At 34.2% G+C, this 21,894-nt stretch overlaps 1 protein-coding gene across 3 annotated transcripts in view; it reads right to left on the reverse strand.

Annotated features, from left to right (window-relative positions):
- The window catches only part of LOC148182136 (inactive dipeptidyl peptidase 10), a 78,975-nt gene that overhangs the window by 35,067 nt on the left and 22,014 nt on the right, over window positions 1-21,894 (reverse strand). The window contains exon 1 of one of the 3 annotated variants that reach the window (XM_088042870.1): window positions 9,792-10,574. The exons of 1 other annotated variant lie outside the window; for it this stretch is intronic. In XM_088042870.1, the coding sequence (XP_087898996.1) occupies window positions 9,792-9,893 (102 nt within the window). In that variant the 5' untranslated portion in view covers window positions 9,894-10,574. Of the gene's footprint in view, window positions 1-9,785; window positions 10,575-21,894 lie in introns of those variants that run through there. One more of the 3 variants, XM_088042852.1, reaches the window with a different exon arrangement.

A 21,894-nucleotide genomic window follows, 5' to 3' on the forward strand; every position in this document is an offset into this window, starting at 1 on the left:
ATTACTGTTTTGGTTATTAAAGTGTGGTAAATTACAAGATTTTAACCCAAAAAACAATATTTTTTTAATTTTTATTTTGAAGACGAACCAAAAGTCTTTTTTTGTTAAATTCTATAACTGCCGTATTTTTATCGATAATGCGTTGAAATTTGGAAAAGGTACAACTACTGTTCCATTTAATGACTGTGCTAAATTACAAAATTTTGGTTTACAAAACAAAGATTTTAGAAATTTTTATTTTGAGAACGAACCAGAAATCTTCAATAGTTACTATTAAATTCCATAACATTGGTAATTTTAGCGGAAATGCTTTGAAATTTGAAAGAGGTACTACTACTGTTTTGTTTATTAACTGTGCCAAATTACAAAATTTTTGACCAATAAACAAAAATTTTAGAAATTTTTATTTTGAGAACGAACCCAAAAATTTTCAATATTTTATATTAAATTCTTTAAGTACGGTATTTTACCGGTAATGCTTTGAAATTTACAACAGGGACTACTACAGTTCTGTTGATTGACTGTTCTAATTTACAAAATGTTAGCTCAAGAAACAAAATTTTTTGAAATTTTTATTTCGAGAACGAACCAAAAATCTTCAACCTTTTCTATTAAATTTCATTACTTCCGTAATTTAATAGATAAAATAATAAAATTTAAAGGAGGTACATATTACTACTGTTTTGCGTATTAACTGTGCTAAATTACAAAATTTTGGGTCAAGAAAAATAGTTTTAGAATTTTTTCTTTTGAGAACAAATCACAAATTTGAGAAATTGAGGACGAATAAAAAATCTTCAATATTTTCTATTAAATTCGAAAACTACAGTAATTTTACCGGTAACGCTTGTAATTTTGAAAAAAGTTTATTACCTGTGCTAAATTACAAAATTTTAGATAACAAACAACAATTTTAGAAATTTTTATTTGAGGACAAACAAAAAATCTTCAAAATTTTATTTAAATTCCATAACGCCAGTAAATTTTTTGGTGACGCTTTGAAATTTGAAAGAGGTTATACTACTATTCCGTTTATTAACGTTTATTAACTGTGCGGAATTACAAAATTTTAGGTCAAAAAACAAAAATTAAAAAAAAAAAAATTTAGTACAAACGTAAAATTTTTAAATTTAAGCAAAAATTGTATGTTTGGATGTCTTGGTGCCAATGCAAAGAAATTTTGCTATTCTTAACTCATTTATTAGCTGTACCAAATTTCAAAATTTTGAAGCAACACACGCAGATTTTAGGCCACTCCCCAAATTCGTTGACTAGGGCAATGTTCGTTTACCATCCGTAAGCTTAAACGAATATTCCTTTTACTACGTGCTTAACTTTGAACAAATAAAATCGAGTCTAGAGTAATGGAGGCTCTAGAAATTGTCTCCCAGAACAATAAACCGAATTCGAACACAAGTTCCGACAAACTTTTATTGTTCTTCAGGTTTCGGAGAAGTGAAGAAGTTATGATATACTGAGAAACAACTTGAGCCGATTGTCCCGGAGAGACTTTAATTATTCTGGAATTGGTTTCTTAAATACTGAGAAATTTAACGGGATCATTCAGGCAAACGACCTAATATTTCAAATCGTAGTTTTCTTAGAAAAATAATCCTCATTTTCCCGTTTTTGTCACAGCGGGAGCTCCGATATTATTAATAAGATGCCGGAAACAAAGCTGTACCGACAGATTTACGACGTCGTTTTTGCTGCACTGCTGCAAAATTAATTGACTTATAGAGCACACAAAATCCATCGCCATAAAATTTCACAGTTTTCAGTGAAACTTTACGTAGTTTGCCACAAAGTAAACGACCTTCTCCTTTGTTCGTTGCTAAATTTTTATCACATTATGAAAGTTTAATTAAACAAACTCGTGTTGCCGAGTTTGGAATAAACATGCTTTTAAAATAAATATTTTCTAATTTGCAAAGAACTCATACAAGCGGGAAAATACGAGAAATTTGAGATGCGCGGAAAGACGTCCGGGGAAATGTGTATTAAATTTTTTAATGAAGAGATTACCAGGAAAGTGGAAGCGCTTTTGCGAAATAACGAGGAATAAATTAAGTTTGTTTGGAATTAATTTCGTTGTATTTTCTCATTATCAAAACGTTTCTTTGTGGTCCGATTAATTGAGAGAAAATGTGAAGGAAAGTTGGAGGTGACTTTGTGTTTATTGATCAACAAAGAAAGGAACTGCACGAACGTGTCGAAGTCCTATTCACAAATGAATGCATCAGGACGCTGCCGCTGAAAAAATTAGTCCCGAGGAATTCTCGAGAGATTTTCCGGGTGTAATAGCATGGAAATTTAAACATTGCGAGTATAGTCAGAGCAACTTTTCGGGCAAAGTAAACAATGCCTATAGAACTTTTTAATTAGGATTATGCGCGCTTTTATGAAAATTAAATGATGCAATTGTCGGACACTGCGTCGGGACGGGAATTACATACAATACAATTTTTTTTAAACAATTTTGAATTTTTTTGGTTCTACTTTAAACATAAATCCTGCTTTAGAAATGACTTTCCGCTGTTCAATTACAAATTCCGTCTAAAATTTGTTGACTATATTAGTTAAATTAGTTCAAATGTAAGCACGAGTAATAAACAAACATCATTGGAAATCATAGCATTACTTATTAAACCTGTACCAACAAAACTCACAGTTAAATTATTTACACAGAAATGTGTGCGCTGACCTAAAATGTTATCATTTTACCAGCTAAATAATTCACTCACATGAATAGATCATTATAACAAGCATTCAACATGTTACTGATTTGATCCACACGATGACAATTATTTCCCCTTTTCCTCTAATTACTAAGCCACTGGATAGGTGCTCGTGCATACAAGACCACGGGGCTAATTTGCGCTTTGTTCTGCCAATTCCATCGTTAGAAGTGAAAAATTTAGTTTTGATTGATTAAATCCGATAATTTGCTGACCCCGAAAAACTCAAATCTGCATAATCTGGATATTCAGGAGAGTATCGATTTTTTGTGTGAGAACTGTCTACATGTGGTGTAATATCGCAGATTAACCCGGAAACTAAAAACTACTCTGTACACAGCACAAAACGCTCCGAGAGATTAAAATTTACCCGGCGCATCCACCATTTCGCTTACTTTTTAACCGTTGAACTAAATTAAATACGATGTAGAATTTCGAAGGACACCAAAAATGGGACTTTATAGTCGTTTAAGATTTGTTTTTAAAATAAAAATTTGTAAAATCTGCTCTTTTTGTTCCAGAATTTTTAAACTTAAAACAGTTATTAAATAAGTTAATATTTTTAGTAACAACTTCCCCAAATTTTATTGCAATGGCACCATCACAACTAAAGATACAATTGTGTTAGAGAATTTTGATTCTTTTGGCTTTGTCCTAAAAATAGCATTTTTTAAAATCTGCGTCTTTTGCTCTAAATTTTTCAAATTTTAAATAGTTATTAAATAAGTTAAGAGTAACAAATTCCTAAAATTTTGTTGCAGTGGCACCAACACACAACCAAAGATACAATTTTGTATAGAAAATTTTGAATTTTTTGTGTTAGTCCAACAAATAAAAACTTGTAAAATCTTTGTCTGTTGCTTTAGACTTTTAAAATTTAAAACAGTTGATAAATGAGTTAAGAGTAACAACTTCCCCAAATTTTATCTCAGTAGCGCCAACACAACTAAAGATACGTTTTTTTAGAAATTTTTTAATTTTTTGGGTTCGTTGTAAAAATAAAAAATTGTAATTTTTGTGTGAAAATTGTTTACATGTGGTGAAATACCGTAGATTAACCCGGAAACTAAAACCTATTCTGTACACAGCACAAGACCCTCTGAGATATTAAAATTCTCCCGGCGCATCCACCATTTCGTTCATTTTTGACCGTTGAACTAAATTGAAAGCGATGCAGAATTCGAAGAGCACCAAAAATGGGACCTTTATAGTCGTTTAGTATTGTAATTTATTCCTGAAAATGTTGTAACCGCCGCATCTGCCGTTTCCGTGGCGCCCAAAACCAATTTTATTTAACATTTTAAGCTTCAAAGGGAATACGTAACAATGAGATTATCAAATTCGAAAAATGAATTATGCAGATAACACTGTTGCGCGTATTTCGAAGCTGGATTTTAGTGATTATAAATAAATATAAACTCGCTGCAACTGCAATTATGTGCACTGGTGGACAAGCCAATTTGTTGGAACAAAGCGGTGGCACTCGTTTTTAATCGACGGCACCATAAAATTTTATTCGTGATAAATGTTAAGAGTCAGCAAGCTAAGAAGATAAGGGACTGTCTCCGTTGGCAAATCTAGGAAGTGTAATTGACGCATATGCTAGATATCTCCACGCCACGGAAGCTCCTCAATTTATAACACGTCACATTGCCTTCAAAGTGTCGCCGGAAATGATTGATATTTTTCCCTGCATAATGCAAAATTTTCATAATAGCAGGGGCATCAATACAGTACCGTACTTTGTCTCTTCCGATCCTAGAAATCGGTGAGCAAGTCCACAAAAGTCAAACTTTATGAGTCGATTCCCTCAGGATTCTACAACGTCAAGTACCGGATCACTCTTTTATCTTTCGCCTTTAGAAAGTCCGCCTAATGCATATTTGAACAGGATAAGATTTTTTGCCCGTACATGCACAATTCGTATTCGGATCGTCTCGGAATTATAAATTGTTTTTTCCGTGTACACCAATCCTTAGGAATTAATTTCCTAGTAATTCCTTTGAGGCCGCGGAACGTGACGAACAGTTTCAAACTAGTTCAAATGCACTTAAGTCAAGAACAAAATTGGGTTACTTTCAGTAATAATTCGACCAAAGATTCATCCTAAAAATAACAAGTTCTAAAATCTGTGTCTGTGACACTGAAATTTTAAAATTTAAAACAATTATTAAATAAGATAATATTAACAACTTCCTTAAATTTCAACGCAGTGGCACCAACACAACCAAAGATACATTTTTTTTTACAGAATTTTGTTTGTTTAGGGTTCGTTCTAAAAATAAAAATTTGTAAAATCTTCGATTGTTGCTTCAGACCTTTCAATTTTAAAAAAGTTAATAAATAAATTAAGAGTAGCAAGTGGCCCAAATTTCATCGCAAAGGCACAAACACAAATAAAGATACAATTTTTTCAGCGAATTTAGATTCTTTTAGGTTCGTCCTAAAAATAAAAGTTTGTAAAATTTGCGTCTGTTGTTTTAAAATTGTGAAATTTGAAACAATTAATTTATGAGTTAAAAGTAGCAAGTTTCTTAAATTTCATTCCAGTGGCACTAACACAACCAAAGGTACAATGTTTTGTAGAGAATTTTGTATCTATAAAATTCGTCTTACAAAAAAAAGTTTGTAAAATTTGTGTTTCTTGTTCCAGACTTTTTAAATTTTAAACAATTATTAAATAAGTTAATAGTAACAACTTTCCTAAATTTCAACGCAGTGGCACCAACACAACCAAAGATACAATTTTTTTTACAGAATTTTGATTCTTTTGGGTTCGTCCTAAAAATAAAAATTTGTAAAATCTGGGTCTGCTGCTTCAAAATTGTGAAATTTGAAACAGTTATTAAATAAGATAATAGTAACAACTTCCTCAAATTTCATCGCAGTGACACCAACACAACCAAAGATACAATTTTTTTTAGAGAATTTAACTTTTAGATTTATCCTAAAAATATAAATTTGGAAAATCTGCGTCTGTGGCTCTAAAATTTTTAAATGTAAGGCAGTTAATAAATAAGAATTAATTTTCTAGTAATTCCTTTGAGGCCGCGAAATGTGACGCACATAACAGTTTGAAACTAGTTCAAATCCACTTAAGCAAAGAACAAAATTGGGTTACTTTTAGTAATAATCCGACCGAAGAAAATTAAATTTGGTACTTGTTAAAATATCTCCCGTCACATCCAGTTTCCAACTGGAACATGATAAGACTATAAATCGATTTTTAGTACGTAAGATAAGATTCGGGATTATTTGCCATGTCGTAATTCAGGAGACGGCAGATAGGATCCGGGAGATGGGCTTAGTTTACATGAACATAAGGATTCCTGTGGTCTCAAAACCCAATTTTCATATTAAAGTATTTTGGGGGATTCGGGGATGAGTGAAAGTTGGCTTTAATCGATTCCCGGGAATTCTGAAGGATTTTACAGTGTTCTGACCGAAGCGGTTTTAGTAGTGTCATTAAATGTGTCTTTTATAAAAATATAACACTGTGCAGAATCATAAAAAGTCTCTCTGAACTAACAGCACGAAATGAATAAAAGTGCGGCAAACTGGGTTAAGTACAATAACATAAACGTTAAAATCTGAAATCATTGCAAACTTGGGGCAATTTGCGCGGTTTTTAGCAAATAAATTAGCACTGCAAAATGGTGATAAGGCTAATTAAAAACCAACTTGTCATGAGAATTTTTTTGATGAAGTGGCATGAAAGCGGGCTATTAAATTTTGATTAGTTAGGTAAAACGCTTCTGCCATAAGATAAAAGTTTAGCTTCTGTAAATTTTTTACGCATTCTCTAGTTGTTTTAAGTGCTTCGCCTCATTTTTGTCTCATATTCAATAACAGATTTTCGCGTTTCTTTTTGGCCAAAATGGGACATGTCATTTTTATTAATGTCTTACTTATTTTACGCAGAATTTTGCGTAGAATCCAAAATGTGCGAATTTTTGACGTACGTCAAAAAATAACAGAGTTAGAAACAATTAAAATTTTGGAAAGTGAATTTTAAGTTGCAAAATTGTCAATGCTTAAGATCTTAAGAATCTTAAGAAATTTTTTAGCTTGAAAATCGATCTTAGATAGTTCGAATTCAAAATTTTTAATTTTTCAATGTAAAAGTTAGCTGCCTTTCAGTCTCTATTTCAGATTCGGTCGCTATCTCGCTTATTTATGAAGTAACGTATTGGTGCTCATTTTACGCAGAATCCAAAAAGGTAAGAGTTATGAGCAATCAAAGTTTCGAATATTGGATTTTGAATTGGAAAATTTTCAGTTCTGAAGCTTCGAAACTGCGAAAGATTTGGAAAAACGGTTTTTACCAGAGTTTTTCTCGGGTCATTTTAGTTTAAAACGTCGAAAATTTGATGATGGATTTTTTGTGAAAAAAAAATTTGCGACACAATCGATAAAAAAAAATCAGTTTTTTGTTTTTTGCTTGTCCCTCGTAAACTACTTGCCCTATCGATATGAGTTTTGACTAGTGCATAGATCTCAAGCTGCTCCCTCGATCGATGTTAACTCAAAGGTACAAAACGTCGTTTTCGCCATAAAGCAGCGTCTTGAAGATGACACTAAAAACACCCTCTGCAAATTTAATTCGGTTGATATCTCGTTTATTTGTTAAAGAAATTTAGGCTATATGGGTTCATTTTACGCAGATTTTCGTGCTGAATCCAAAACTACCCTTATTTTATTTGTCTATCAACAAATAATCAAATTAGAGGCTTTTGAAATTTCGGGTATTTGCCAGAAAAACAAAATTTTGAAGCTTCGGAAGTATCGGTTCAATATCTCCAGAATTACCATAGATAGAAAAATTCGGTTTTCAAAAACTTATTCCTCGCTACTTTTTAGCTTAAAAACCGTTAATTTATTATTGCGAAAAAACTTCATTCCTAGTTCGATTTTTTTTAGGTTGGTATTGGGATCGCACCCTACGTCCGAGACGGTACTTCCAAATTGTGAAAATGTTGATTTTTTCTTGATTTACGTTGCGAAAACCTCCTAAATTGTATTTCAAAGTGTTTTCTAACTTGCAGTGGTGGTGGTGACTTTAGATGTGTTTTTAGTGATCGCCGCCCCGGAATTTTGCAAAAAAAAGTGAGGTTAGTTTCTCAAAAGTGGTGAAATTGACTTTGGGATGGCTCTAGGGGTGGTTTATAACACATTATTTTACTTTCAGGTGCCGATTTAGAGAGTTTGAACGTAATTACGTCAATTACGAGCAGCCAATGGGAGTTGAGACCTTAGTCGAACAATCGGAGGATCTAAAGGTGAGTTTACACTAATTTTAAGTATTTGGCGCGACAGATGTGTGTTTGAAGCAGAATTGTGTGTTTGCTTTTTCTGTACAACAATCAACAAATAACTGAATTAAGGCCGAATTGTCAGCAGGGGCCCAAAATTTTGAAGGTTAAGAAAAACCGGTGCATCGTATCTCGGAAACTACGACAAGTAGAAAGTTGCGGTTTTTGCCATCGTTTATCTTGAATTTCGTTTGTTAAGCATTGGTTTTTTCTTTGCCCTAAATTCGAAAATTTAATTTTTTTTAAATTTCTCGACTACAACAATGGAAAAAGGCAAGATTTGTTAAGATCGGTTCAGAAATAACTGAGTTGTTGATCAAACTTTCGAAAATTGAATTTTGAGTTGGAAAATTTTAAAACTCGATATCTCCGAAAGTAATAAAGATTTTAAAAAACGGTTTTTACCATTGATTTTTTCGTCCCATTTTATTTTAAAAAGAGCCTTCAAAAGTCGAAAATTCAATGGTAAATTTTTTGGCCAAAAAAATTTTGCGACCCAAACAATAAAAAATTTCAATTTTTTGTTTTTTGCTTGCCCTTTGTAAACTACTCGCCTTATCAATCTGAGTTTTGTAGATTTCGAGCTGCTTTTTTGATCGATATATAATTCAATAATACTAAACGTAATTTTCACTTCAAAACAGTCTCTTGAAAATGACCTTAAAAATATCTTCTGAAAATCTATTTTGGTCGATATCTCGGTTATTTGTTAAGGAAATTTGAACTATATGAGCTCATTTTACGCAGAATTTCGCACTGAATGCAAAACTACCATCATTTTTCTTCTCTGTCAACAAATGACTGAATTAGAGGCGTTTGAAATTTCGGGTTATCACCAAAGGGCTAACATTTTGGAGGTTCGAAAACGATTTTTCTCGACATTTTCGGAATTAAGGCGAATATAAAAAACCTTCTGTTTGCTAAGAAATCGCTTTTACATTTTCCGGAATTAGAAAACGAGCGTCACCTGATCCGAACATTAATTACAATAAAATTCTTTTGTAGAATTTAGGCTTTTTTTAATAAATTATACAGGTAAATGTCTAACTGGAAAGTGCCAGACTTCTCTGGATCAACCCTTCAAGGAACAAAAGATTTGGATACGATGAACAAATTTTATTTTTATTTTTAGCATTCAATTTAATCCCACGACTCTGCAAGCTGTTTGACTGCCACCCAAACAGAACCAATCTTCATTTTAATAAAGAAAAAAAAACAAAAGTCTCGAAAACTTAAAGCTTTTACCACAAAATTAACTGCACAGCACAATGGACCGATTGCGGTATGAGTGCAGCGAACACAATCGCCCCCATTCATAAAACTGTGCCACAAAATTACCACCTCAGCGTTTCTCTCATTTCTAGCACTACAACTTGAGTGTTTGCACAGGCGTCCCACATTAATTCGCTGCAAAAACTACCTGTTTCGGAAATTACTTCGACGATTGATTACTCTCGGAAAAAATTCTTTCTGAAAATCCTTCACCGGTTTCATGCAATTAACTCATCGACATCAAATCAAATTAAAAGTTTCGCTTGACGGTTTTATACGGACAATGACGCGACATGGAGCGCACATTAAAAAGAATTTTAAAGTGGTATTAAGTGGTAAAAAATCGATTTTTAACGTTTTTCTCTGAGAGGTATTGCGGTCACGTTTTTTATATCTGTCGGATCAGTTTTAAGGGCGGAGGGTTTTACTAGTGACAAATAAATAATTTTATGAGTCAACTTACACTTACCCGCGTTCTTCCAAGCAAAAGTGCATCCATTTCCCCTTCCGGAGCTTGAATCGTACTTACGGTCGAAATCACAGGTTTTATCTCAGGCACGGAATTAGCCATAGTAAGAGATAATTTTGCACAAAGAGTTTAGACATTTAGTTTAGTTACATTCAGTGGTTATTTGAATACATTTATGCACAGAACATTTAATTTAACGGTGGAACGAAGTTTATGGAAAGTTTTAAAAGTTTGGTTTGAATTTATTGGTTCAATTTTTAGAATGGCACTGGAGATAAATTTTTATAAAATAGAGATGTATAAAAATTGGCGATTTGAAATGATTTTTGTCAGGTCTGTTGGTAAATATTTGGCACTAATTAGTAATTTTAGGTTAATTGGTTCTAAGTGCGACTGGCCCCGTTAAATGTGTGTAAACATTCATTAAAATACTTTAGATATGCAACATTTAATTCTAATTGAGCACATTTATCACTAACAACTATATTTAATAGGAAACAACAATCTCTAACACTTAAGACTAGAAACTAACTCTAGTATAAAATGGTCCCAAAATAACAATATCAAAAATACTACAATATACTCTCCTTTTTTACAGATTTTGGCGGTTTATGGAAACATCGTTTACTTGCTGATATGTTTTAGAAAAAACTCGTTAATTTTCGTTACATCTTGAGTTTAACAATTTAATTTTAGAAAGCACAGCGATCTTTTAACTGTCAGATTTAGAAGACGTGTTTGTTAACATGTGTTCGTTCGAAAGCTCGAGAGCAAGTGTTGCCAATGACGATGTTTTCAGCTTTTCATTGAAGCATTTTCAGACCGGTTCGTAGCGCCCTCGACGGCACAAACACGCACCAAACTCAATATTGATCCTTTGTTTGTGTGGCTTTGGTAATCCTTTTCCTAATTTAAAAACCAAAGCGACTCGACTTGAGCCAATTAACGTTCGCATTTTCAATTTCATTAGCCCCAAATCCTCCGACATCAAACTTCATTTAGCACTTTTTTCGTTCCTGCGAAAATTCGGGGAGCGAACACATGATTGGGGGGGACACTCGGTTTTTTAATTGGGGAGTTTAGGTTTATTTTGATTCAGACAATGTTTCCTGTAAGTAATGAACGCAACTACTGGCAGGGAATCTGTAGCAGGAGGGTTTTATCGAGCTTTCAGAAAGCTTCTACTGCGCATTTGGTTCGCGGCGCTGCTGGTTTTGCTGATTACTATGCGAAAAACTTGTAGATGGAGCTTGAGGTGGTGAAAAAATTGCTCATTTTTTATTGTTAAACACTCGCTAATTTCACATTTTTTCACCTTGAAATTGAAGGGAAATCTCTGGAGAATTATTTTTCAAGTTTGACAACTGAAGAGATTTTCTTCGTTAAAATTTTCCGTCACGGCCAGATGCACAAAATAAATACACCAACTCCAATCCTATTATAAAAAGCAGCGTTGGCTTAAAACTTTCGTCTTCAAATATTAATTTCGGACAGGTCTACTTCAAATCCTAAATCAACAAAAGTTGATTAAATCTAATTGAAGTTGCACAAACGCGGGCGACTTCTTAATGAACCCCAATAAGTTTAACGTTTTTATTGGTTCACTTTCGGGATTAGCATGTTTAATCAACCTAACAAATCCGACTATTTTAATCTCGGTTTAATTCGAATGGATTTTCTCTTAAAGTTTGCAGAATTGCTCTGTTGCTCCGCTGCACAAACTTAAATTGGATGTGAAGCACATGCACTGGTGGACCACGCATGAATGTTAAAAAAGGTCAAAAACTTGGATAATTTATAACTCGAAATCCCGCGGCACAATAAAATTATAGTTATAAACCCGGCGCATCCACCATTCCGCGTCGTAATTAAATTTAAGCGCGTCTAATTTTAGCTGCATTCGTCATTCTTCCTGCAGGCAAAACTTGACAATGCTTCAAGTCGCGCTGCGTTAATCCAAACAACGGAATTATCCAAATGAAACGGATTTGCTCGTCGCAAACAAAAATGTCCTTTGTGGGGCCCAGAATCCCGTTTTCCAAACAATGCTATTAATACGCCGAAATAATTGTGTTATTACTACCGTTACAAAGTCAATAAACTTCAGAGCACATTTAAAATTCAAATTGCCTGCTCGTCACGAATGTTGTTATTCTAGTCGTTCCGTCCCTCTGCATTTAATTATCTTTATCGCCACAATTCATATTTTCCTACGACTCTAATTAACGAAAAATTTCCGTGTTTGTTTCCGCACTAGTGCAAATAAATACTGACGGGAAACCGAGCTAAATGTGCATACTCGCCATAAAATAAATAGGCGTTGTTTGTTGCTGGAGTAACATCTTCACCGCGTGAAATTTATCTTGCCAGAAGGAGAGTTGAAACGTATTGGTTTAAATGTAGTTACGAGGAAAACTATCAATTTTGTTTGGGTTTCGGTGTTGATTTATAAGCGTTTTCGTATGATGTTTGATAGAAATTACGCTCTGAAAGGAGTTAATAATCTGGAAGTAATTCGGGAGTGTATAAGGTTGATACAAAAACGTCGATTTTGGGGGGGAAGTTAGTCTGGAAGCGTTAGAAATATGGAAAATTTGGCGATAAAAATAAATTTATTGTTTCATGTAAAATAGTCTTTAATCTATGCGCAGGTAAAATCGTTACATGCGAAATATTCATCGGAGGATTATAAATGTCAAGTTGGTCATGCAACGACACAATTCTTGAAGAGTTTAGAATATTGGAATTGAATAATAATTATGAAAAATTGTTTTAATTAAAGACTTGGCATGACCTGAAAATTGTGGAAATTTTTGCTTCGTTTCAAACTGAAAAATTCTAAAAATTGTGTTTTTTGCTATATAATTTTAAAATTTTGCCCAATTAATAAACGAGTCTAAAGTAGTCAAATTTGTAAATTTTACTGTTTTACAAAAAAAAACTGTCAAAATTACGAAAATTTATAGAAACTTGTGCGAAATTTTGCTTCTCGTTTCAACGTGAAACTTTCTAAAAACTTTGCTGAATTAATAAACAATTCTAAAGTAGTATAATTGGTAAATTTCACTGTTTCACGATCAAAACTGTCAAAACTATATTGAAAAATTACAGTTTTGGCGCATCCACCATTTTTCAATAGCTTTATAAACTAAAAATTGTTTTCCGTTCTAAATTTTTTAAATTTAGCCCAGTTTATAAATAATCTAAAAGTAGTAAAACCCCCAAATTTTCCAGCTTTGGAATAGAAACTGTCAATATAAAAAAAATCACTGAAATTTGTGCAAAATTTTGCTTCCGTTTCAAAGTAAAAATATCTGAAAACTTTTTTTCAGTCTTCAGTCATCAGTCTTTTTCAGCCTTTAAAATCTTTAAGTTTTTCCCAATAAATAAATAAGTTTAAAGTAGTAAAATGTGTAAATCTGACTATTTTACAATAAAAACTGTCAAAATTACAGAAATTTATAGAAATTTGTGCAAAATTTTGCTTCGTTTCAAAGTAAAAATTTCTAAAAACTGTTTTTTTGCTCTAAAATTTTGAAATTTTTCTCAATGGAATAAACAAGCCAAAAATAAGAGCTAATTTTTATTTTACAATGTTTTCTCATTTTTTCAGTGCTATTTTCTTTTGGGCGCATCCACCATTTTTCAAAATAAAATTATCGTAAAATGAAAAATTTATTGCAAATTATTGCCGAACAATTAATACACCAGCCAATCAATATTTTCCGATTATTTCCAGCCCCGAAAGCACAAAAGCACAAAACAGCCCAGTATGTGTGCATTGAGAAAAATGCAAAGTCATTATTAGCATGTAACATCGCAAAATTGCCATCGGCGTTCAATTCCAGTCATTTCTGACTTTAACAAAATATTATTAATAAACAACATAATTCCATGTTTAGTTTGGGAGAAATTACAGGAAATCCTTCAATTTCAAAGCTTCGTTCGTATCAGACTGTAATTACTAGGTAGACATAATTAGACCATAATTTAAAGATTAGGTTTCAGCTATAATTAGCGATAGGAGGCACAATCACTCACTGTTCTATTAAAGCATTATCTATTTATCACAACTGGATAGTGCAAGCACGCCAGGAATTGCAAAGCTTTGTTTCCTTGGAGTTACTCTATTATTTGGTTGTCTAAATTTTAAGCCACACACCTGTTGATGTAAGTTCTCTCACCTGCCACTTAATCATTCGACGAAAATTCAGATCATAAGTTATTTTAACGAAAAACTTCTATTGCCATTACACTCAAATAAGACACCAAATTTATCTCCCACATAAACTTCCCGGCCGCAAACTAGACCTGAATTTATGATGACCAAATCATATCACCCTGAAGCTCCATCTTGGAGATTCTCGAAGCCTCGACTTTGGAATAATGTTATTTTAGCTCAGGGAACTAGTAATTATCCCTTAAGAATGAAATTTAAATAAAAGCGCGTAAATCTTTCTGTTGGCGGCGATTTACGCAACACCAAACGTGCTCGACATTCGAGCAATAAAAATGATTCATCTTCTATTATTTATGTGACGTTTTTAACAGTTTAGTCGGACGTGTCTCGAATAAAATTGTTGTTCAAATGATTTCGTAAAGACGACGTTGAATACCAATATTGGAGCAGCGTTTAATTAATGAGCGGTTTTGCGGCGAGCATGTTCGACTAATACGCTTATATTTTCGTCTTGAGGCGATTTATGTGAAGGAGGATCAATTATATTATCACGGGACTAATTCACTTAAGAGGGCACTCGAAGCCAATCCACATCTAATTTTTAACAAGAGAAGGCTTTCGAGAGTGTGGGTTCTACTTTAATTAGAAATGATTCCCGTTGGCAAAATTGAAATGAAAAAAAGCGTGTAGTTCGAAGTCCTGCGGGATTTTAAGGAAAGCAGGTCAGGGAGGTGGAAAGTGCTCTTAGCTAATAAGGTGAGAGCTCACACGTCGATTTACGTGTGATTTAATTAAAACAGTTTTGGGCGCAATATTTTGGATTTATTGTCGGCCGCAACACGCTAATGGGGAATAATAAATTTATAGTTTATTGTACAGCTGAATTAACAAACTTTGCGGGTTTGTCATCAAAAGTACGTTCGCAACTACTGTAGCAAACAGAGTTGAATTTCAATACCTGAGTCTGCTAAACCTAAACAAGGGTCTAAGATATGCTTTGAATCTAGACCTAACGAGCTTTTGGTAATGGTAATTTATTTAAGTCACAGTGTAGGTGGTTTCTAGCCGCAGAGTTAGGTTTGCAACAGAATTTTCAATAAAGCAAATACTATTGGTTTTTCTTCCGTTTAATGCAATATCCAGTGTCTTCTCAGAAATATTAAAATTGAGAAAAAGTCTCAAATGACATTTTTGTCGGCGATATTTGCATACAAGACGGTGGAGCGGATTAACAGTATTGGCAGAAAAAGTCGGAATTACGGTAATGCTGCGACACTTTCTTGATTAAAATTCAAAGCATCTCCGCTTAATTACCTTGTTTTGATTACCAATCAGTTTTAAAGGCAAATACGTGCATGAAAATAATTACAGATCAAAAGATAAAAATTAGATTGGCACTTTCTAGTTCAATGCGATTTTAACTGGGCGCCCCCATCATTTTTCCTTACCCGAAATTCGTGTCGTTTCTTCACCTGAACTCAGAAACACAATTTCTAAAGTCGACAGCCATCGTTCGAAGTTTTGGGCCCGAATTTGTTCGAAAATGTTAATCTTTTTTAACAATGTTATGATTAATTATGTAAAATGGTTTGAATTAAAGACTTGGCATGATATCAAAATTGTGTAAAATTTTGCTTCGTTTTAAAGTAAAAATTCCTCAAAACTGTGATTTTTGCTCTAAAATGTTCAAACTTTGCTTAATTGATAAACAACCATAAAGTAGTAAAATAAAAACTGCCAAAATTAGCGAAATTTATAGAAATTTGTGTAAAATTTTGCTTCCTTTCAAAGTGAAAATTTCTAAAAACTGTGTTTTTTTGCTCTAAAATTTTTAAATTTTGCCTAATTAATTGTAAGATCAGGGAGTGGGGTATATATTCAGACGCTTAGTTTCATCTACCAGTTTATTCTACTCTTAAGCCTACTTACATTTTCGAGGGGTATCCGCGTGTCAATCTGCCGCTAGCCTCCTACACCAACAACCCCCGACACCAACAACCACCGACACCAACAACCACCTTCAACACCAACTAACAACTGACTCCCGTCTTACCAAACTCCATTGGTCAAGGAGCCGATGAACCCCCTCAAATCAAGACGTTGCATTTCCTATTGCTGAATTGCATCGTCTGATCGTACGACAGTTCATCGATTTCATTGACCTCACATTATGTCAATTAGGTGGTTTTAGTGTACGGGGTACCCATATCTTACATCCCCCCCGTTACAAAGTCGGCTTCCAGACGACACACCCCTTACATTTACCAAAAATAAAAAATAAAGCTTAATTTCTAACAAAACCCTAGCCTGACTACAATTGTTCAATTTCTACAACGCTAACCTAACCTTTAATCTATATTGTTCTCACGACACTTTCACAAAGATCTGACACACTACACAGAATCTTCTTCTCGAGCCCGCCGACTGCCTTTCCATGGGTTGCGATCGCCTCCTTTCTTCTTTTTTTTTTTTTTCCATTGTACAGTTCTGCCCTTCCCGTTCCTCCGCCGGACGACTCATTGCTGTTTACGTTTGGAATCCTGACCATGCCTATGTTAGTCCATATTACGTCCTGTCTCGTGTGACACTTCCTCCTGGCCTTGCCTTGTTTTGCTGGCGTTGGCGTTTTCCTGATGCCGCATCAGCTGCTTTGTGAGTTGGTTGGCCTTTCATTTGTAAAACTGACCCTGGAAGTCCGTTGATGGCTTCCACCTGGGACCTTAACTGCATTCTCTCAGTGTGGCGGACGTGACCGTAGGGCCTTCTTGGGCTCCCTTTGTCACTATCCCGGATCATGCTGTCTTGACAACTTTTTGAGTCCTCTTTTTTCTTTTGGTCGGATTTCGGTAGTCGTTCCGTGCCAAAGGTCTGAAAAGGGCTGGTTTTGTCGGCGCCATGGTTGGTTTGTGCAGACGTAGTGCTCTGGTCGATTGTGGTTCCCGTGTGTCTACAAGATGACAAGGTTTGCAGTATTAAGTGTCATGAGACAATGCGTGCGTAAGCGAAGTGTTTGCACTGATTTGAAACTTACGTAGGCTTCGCTTACGCACCGAACTTATTTTAATGTTGAAAACATCTCCCCCCTTCTCTTTTTTTTTATTTTTTTTTCGTTTCTTACCCCCTCTTTTTTTCAAATACTTAACTTATGGTTCTTGTTTAGTCGTAACAATTTTTCCATCGCAGTCCCTGTTTAGGCTCATCCTGCTTCCAGCTGCCGCGCTCATGATTAGTTCTGTCCCATCTGGAGTTCGTCCACATTACCGTTTCTTGAATTCTTTCTTGAGTTGCTTTCTTCACTTCTTCAACAATTTTTTTTTTTTTTTATCAACAAATCTTGCGGGTGTGACCCTTGCGTCTCCTTGGACAGCATTGTCACTACTCCTTAATCATAATCAACAAATCTTGCGGGTGTGACCCTTGTGTCTCCTTGGACAGCATTGTCACTACTCCTTAATCATAATCAACAAATTTCTGAAACACAAACTTAAAAAAAAAATATGAATGCAGTTATCATTAACAGGGCCCCATGCGTCCATGTGGTCCCATCACATTCCACTCTTACAGGCGGATGTCATTCTGTCACCAGAATTTGATACTTTTCTCTTCATCATCTCAGGACTAAACAATTGCGATGCCGGTAATATACCTCTAACCTCGAACAAATGCATCTGCAGACTCCCGAACTTGTCACAACGTGGGCTTTGATTTTGCGGTGATCTCAAAAGTTTGCAGCTGGACTTCATATTTCTTTCTTCGTTTTCTAACCATCTATTGGTATGCTGTTCGCACGTCCTTCATCTGACTGTGGCTTCTCCCAGCGAAATCCGCCTCATACACTCTAGGGACACTGGTTTCGTAAATTATCGTTATCGGATCATTTAAATTAATAAAAACAAAAATTGCTTATATCTGCAAAACAAAATTATTAATCTTGAAATTGATACCTAGGGGGTTTAATTGTGGATGATGTTTTCTTATTGAACTATTGTTGGCCTAACCTATAACTATTAAACTACTTATGCCTAATTTTTGTTTTCTTAGTTGGCAGTTTTTTTTTTTAAGGCGAAAAATGTTTCTTTTTGGCCCATCCGATCGGCGATTTCCATTCTGAGTCCGGTAATTCGATGATGTTGTGTTTTTCCATTTCCTCTACCTGCTGCTCTTTTCTATAATGTTCGGTACAAGAAGTTTTGTCAAGTCTGCATTTTAACGGTCGTTGTCCTTCTACGCTAATTGCAAATTCAACGGCGCTCGTACGAACAAGCTGAGCTGTCGTTTCTTTAAAAAATTTCACGGGTTTCCTAACTTCAACTATGACTTCTAGACTTTCCTGTGCTGAATTTTCGTTACACAACACGATAGTGAGCCCGTTTAGACATGCAAATTCATCATTTTGAACAAATTCATATTTGTCATCCTTCAGTGCTGACTTTTCCATTTTATTCGACCTTCAACGTACTTATTGCCGCAAACTAAATGATAGTTAAATGTGAGGTGTGGGGTAAAGGAACTTTTGGAGTTTGTTACCTAAATTTATCTAAACGTCTTGCAATATACTTCTCCCTTCAAATTTAATTTTTTTTTAATGTTACTTGAAATTTTTTAACGGTTTTACTCATTCTGAATCAATGTTACGGGATTGTAACAGGGCGCCTCCACCATGTAAGATCAAGGGTGTGGGGTATATTTCAGACGCTTAGTTTCATCTACCAGTTTATTCTACTCTTAAGCCTACTTACATTTTCGAGGGGTATCCGCGTGTCAATCTGCCGCTAGCCTCCTACACCAACAACCCCCGACACCAACAACCACCGACACCAACAACCACCTTCAACACCAACTAACAACTGACTCCCGTCTTACCAAACTCCATTGGTCAAGGAGCCGATGAACCCCCTCAAATCAAGACGTTGCATTTCCTATTGCTGAATTGCATCGTCTGATCGTACGACAGTTCATCGATTTCATTGACCTCACATTATGTCAATTAGGTGGTTTTAGTGTACGGGGTACCCATATCTTACATAATAAACAAGTCTAAAGTAGTAAAATCTGTAAATTTTACTGTTTTTCGATCAAAACTGTCAAAACTATTAAAAAAATACAGTTTTAGCGCATCCACCATTCTTCAGTTGCTTTATAAATGTCTAAAAATTTGGTTTTTTGTTCTAAAATTTTTAAATTTAGCTCAGTTTATAAATTCGCTAAAAGTAGTCAAACCCGCAAATTTTACAGCTTTGGAATAGAAACTGTCAATATTACAAAAATTTACTGAGTGCTAAACTTCGTTTCAAAGCAAAAATTTCTACATAATGTAAATAAACAAGTTTAAAGTAGTAAATCCTGCAAATTTCGCTGTTTTTCAATAAAAGCTGTCAAAATTACAGAAATTTATAGATATTTGTGCGAAATTTTGCTGCGTTTCAAAGCGAAAATTTCTAGAAACTGTGTGTTTTGCTCTAAAATTTTGAAACTTTGCATAATCAACAAATAACCCAATTGTAGTACAATCTGTAATTTTCACTGTTTTACGATAAAAACTGTCTAAGCTCTATTAAAAAATTACTGTTTTGTCGCATCCACCATTTTTCAGTCGTTTTATAAATTTGTAAAAATTCTGTTTTCTGTTTTAAAAAATTGTCAATGTAGCCCAGTTTATAAATACGCTAAAAGTAGTAAAATCGGCAAATTTCACAGCTTTGAAATAGAAATTGTCAGTATTACAAAAATGTCAAAATTACAGACATTTATAGAAATTTGTGCGAAATTTTGCTTCGTTTCTAGACGAAAATTTCTAAAAACTGTGTTAATAAACTATTCTACAGGGTTCGGCAACACTTGTGTCCACCCCCAAAATCGTCTTTAATTTTAAAGATAAAATTTTAAAAATTTACATACGCTCACAGTTGACAAAGCTCTAGAAGCTGACGCAAAAATTTGTTTTTTTTATAGTTTTGGCGTCGCGACGCCTTAAAAATGTAATTTTTAGTTAATTGTGAGGGTTTGTAATATCAACCCCTAATTTAATTTTTTTTTCAATATAAATGTGTTAAAAATATCTTAGTTGTTATTTTAGATTCAATGCAAATTGTCTTCAAAACTTGAGAAAAAAATGCTGTTTTATCAAGTTAGTTTCCAATTCCATTACGTCAAAATTGGAAACTACGTTTACACCCATCTGTCAACATCTTGTGTCACAAATGACATCTATTCTTTGGCTCGCTTTAGATTGTAACACAAGTCTTACTTGGTAAAAATTGTCGCTTTGTCGATGTAAATTAACGTTTTCTGGGGTCCATAAAGTGCAACATGCTCGTGTTAATCAAAATTAACCTTTATAAGAGTGAATGAAGTGACTTGTGAAGTTTTGGTGTAAACTTTGTTTGCCGCTGTGCTGTCATAATTTTGAAAACTAACTTGATAAAACAGCGTTTTTTTCGCAAATTTTAAACACAATTTGCATTAGATTTAAAATAAAAACTCAGATATTTGTATCACAGTTATGTTGAAAAAAATTGAATTCGCGAATATTTCCGCAAAAACTTAAAAATCGTTTTAAATTATACTTCTTAGGCGTCGCGACGCCAACCAAACCGTGCTAAAAAACAAATTTTTGCGTCAGCTTCTAGAGCCTTGTCAACTATGAGCGTATGCAAATTTTCAAAATTGTAACTTTAAAATTAAAGACGATTTTGGGGGTGGACACAAGTGTTGCCGGACCATGTATATTAGTAAAATCTGTAAATTTCACTGTTTTACGGTCAAAACTCAAATAAAACTTTTAAAAAAATTACAGTTTTTACGCATCCACCATTTTTCCTTACACGAAATTCAAACCCTGTCTTCACCTGCAAACTCAGAAACACAATTTCTAAAGTTAGCAAACATCCCCCGAAGTTTTGGGCCCGAATTTGATATTCGTAAATGTTAATCTTTTTTAACAGAAGCCCATTACCCCCATTAGCATATCTTTGTGTACGTCTCGTTTACAGCTGGGATGTAAATTGCTTCTCTTGTTCTCTCTCCATTACCACCGGCAAAAATCATTTACCTTTTCCAGCAAGTTTCCCACAACTCAATTGTTGCTGTGCGCAATAAAAACGCCAATCGGTTGATTGAAACTGCACCCTCGTTTATTGGAACGAGGCCCAGTTTGTGGTTTTCGGCGAGAAACTGATTAAAGTTAAGACACAAGGGAGGTAACGCATCGGGTTGACAATACCCGATAATAAAGCTAATTGTGACTAAAATTCAGCTGTTTGTTCAACGCTTGGTAAATTGTGTTATGTCAGCTGTCGCAGTATTTTGTGCCTAATAATGCAGTGATATTTATTGTTTACCAACAGTACAATTTCCGTGTCGCGCTGATGTGATCGAGAGGGCGATAAACCATTTTTTCCTGTTTTATAGAACTTCCTATGTAATCTGGGTCAGTTTAATGGAGGAAATAATCTCAGGCGACACTGCGAGGGTCGATTTGTGTTTGCAAAGTCGGAATTACAATTATTTCACGTCACGGAATGATGAATATGCAATTTTTACATTACAATTTGAGTAAACAGATAAATGCTTTATTTATTGTTAATGCAGCAGTAAATCCTGTTATCTTTACATTTATTCATAGGTGCACGCATATACCTTTGGAAAAAGCAAAAGCATTAAATATTTACGTGCGAATTTATGACCGCTCTTCAATTTTCTTAGCATATTGTGTTGGAACGTTCGCATTTTTGTTTCACAAGCAAAATATGCAAATTTGCCACATATAGCCGAGCAAACTAAAGTAGGAAATATTTGATTATGACATCATAAGCTCGCCACTTGGCAGCTCCACTCGTGTCGATCACTGCTGAGTGAAATACAACAAAAAGTAAACAAATCCTAGAGGAATTAAGTTAGTTTTTCGTACAAAGAAAACACATA

This window comes from Gnatocerus cornutus, chromosome 1 (genome assembly GCF_029298725.1).
Source record: "Gnatocerus cornutus isolate USDA-ARS CGAHR chromosome 1, icGnaCorn1.1, whole genome shotgun sequence".
Taxonomy (NCBI): Eukaryota; Metazoa; Arthropoda; class Insecta; order Coleoptera; family Tenebrionidae; genus Gnatocerus; species Gnatocerus cornutus.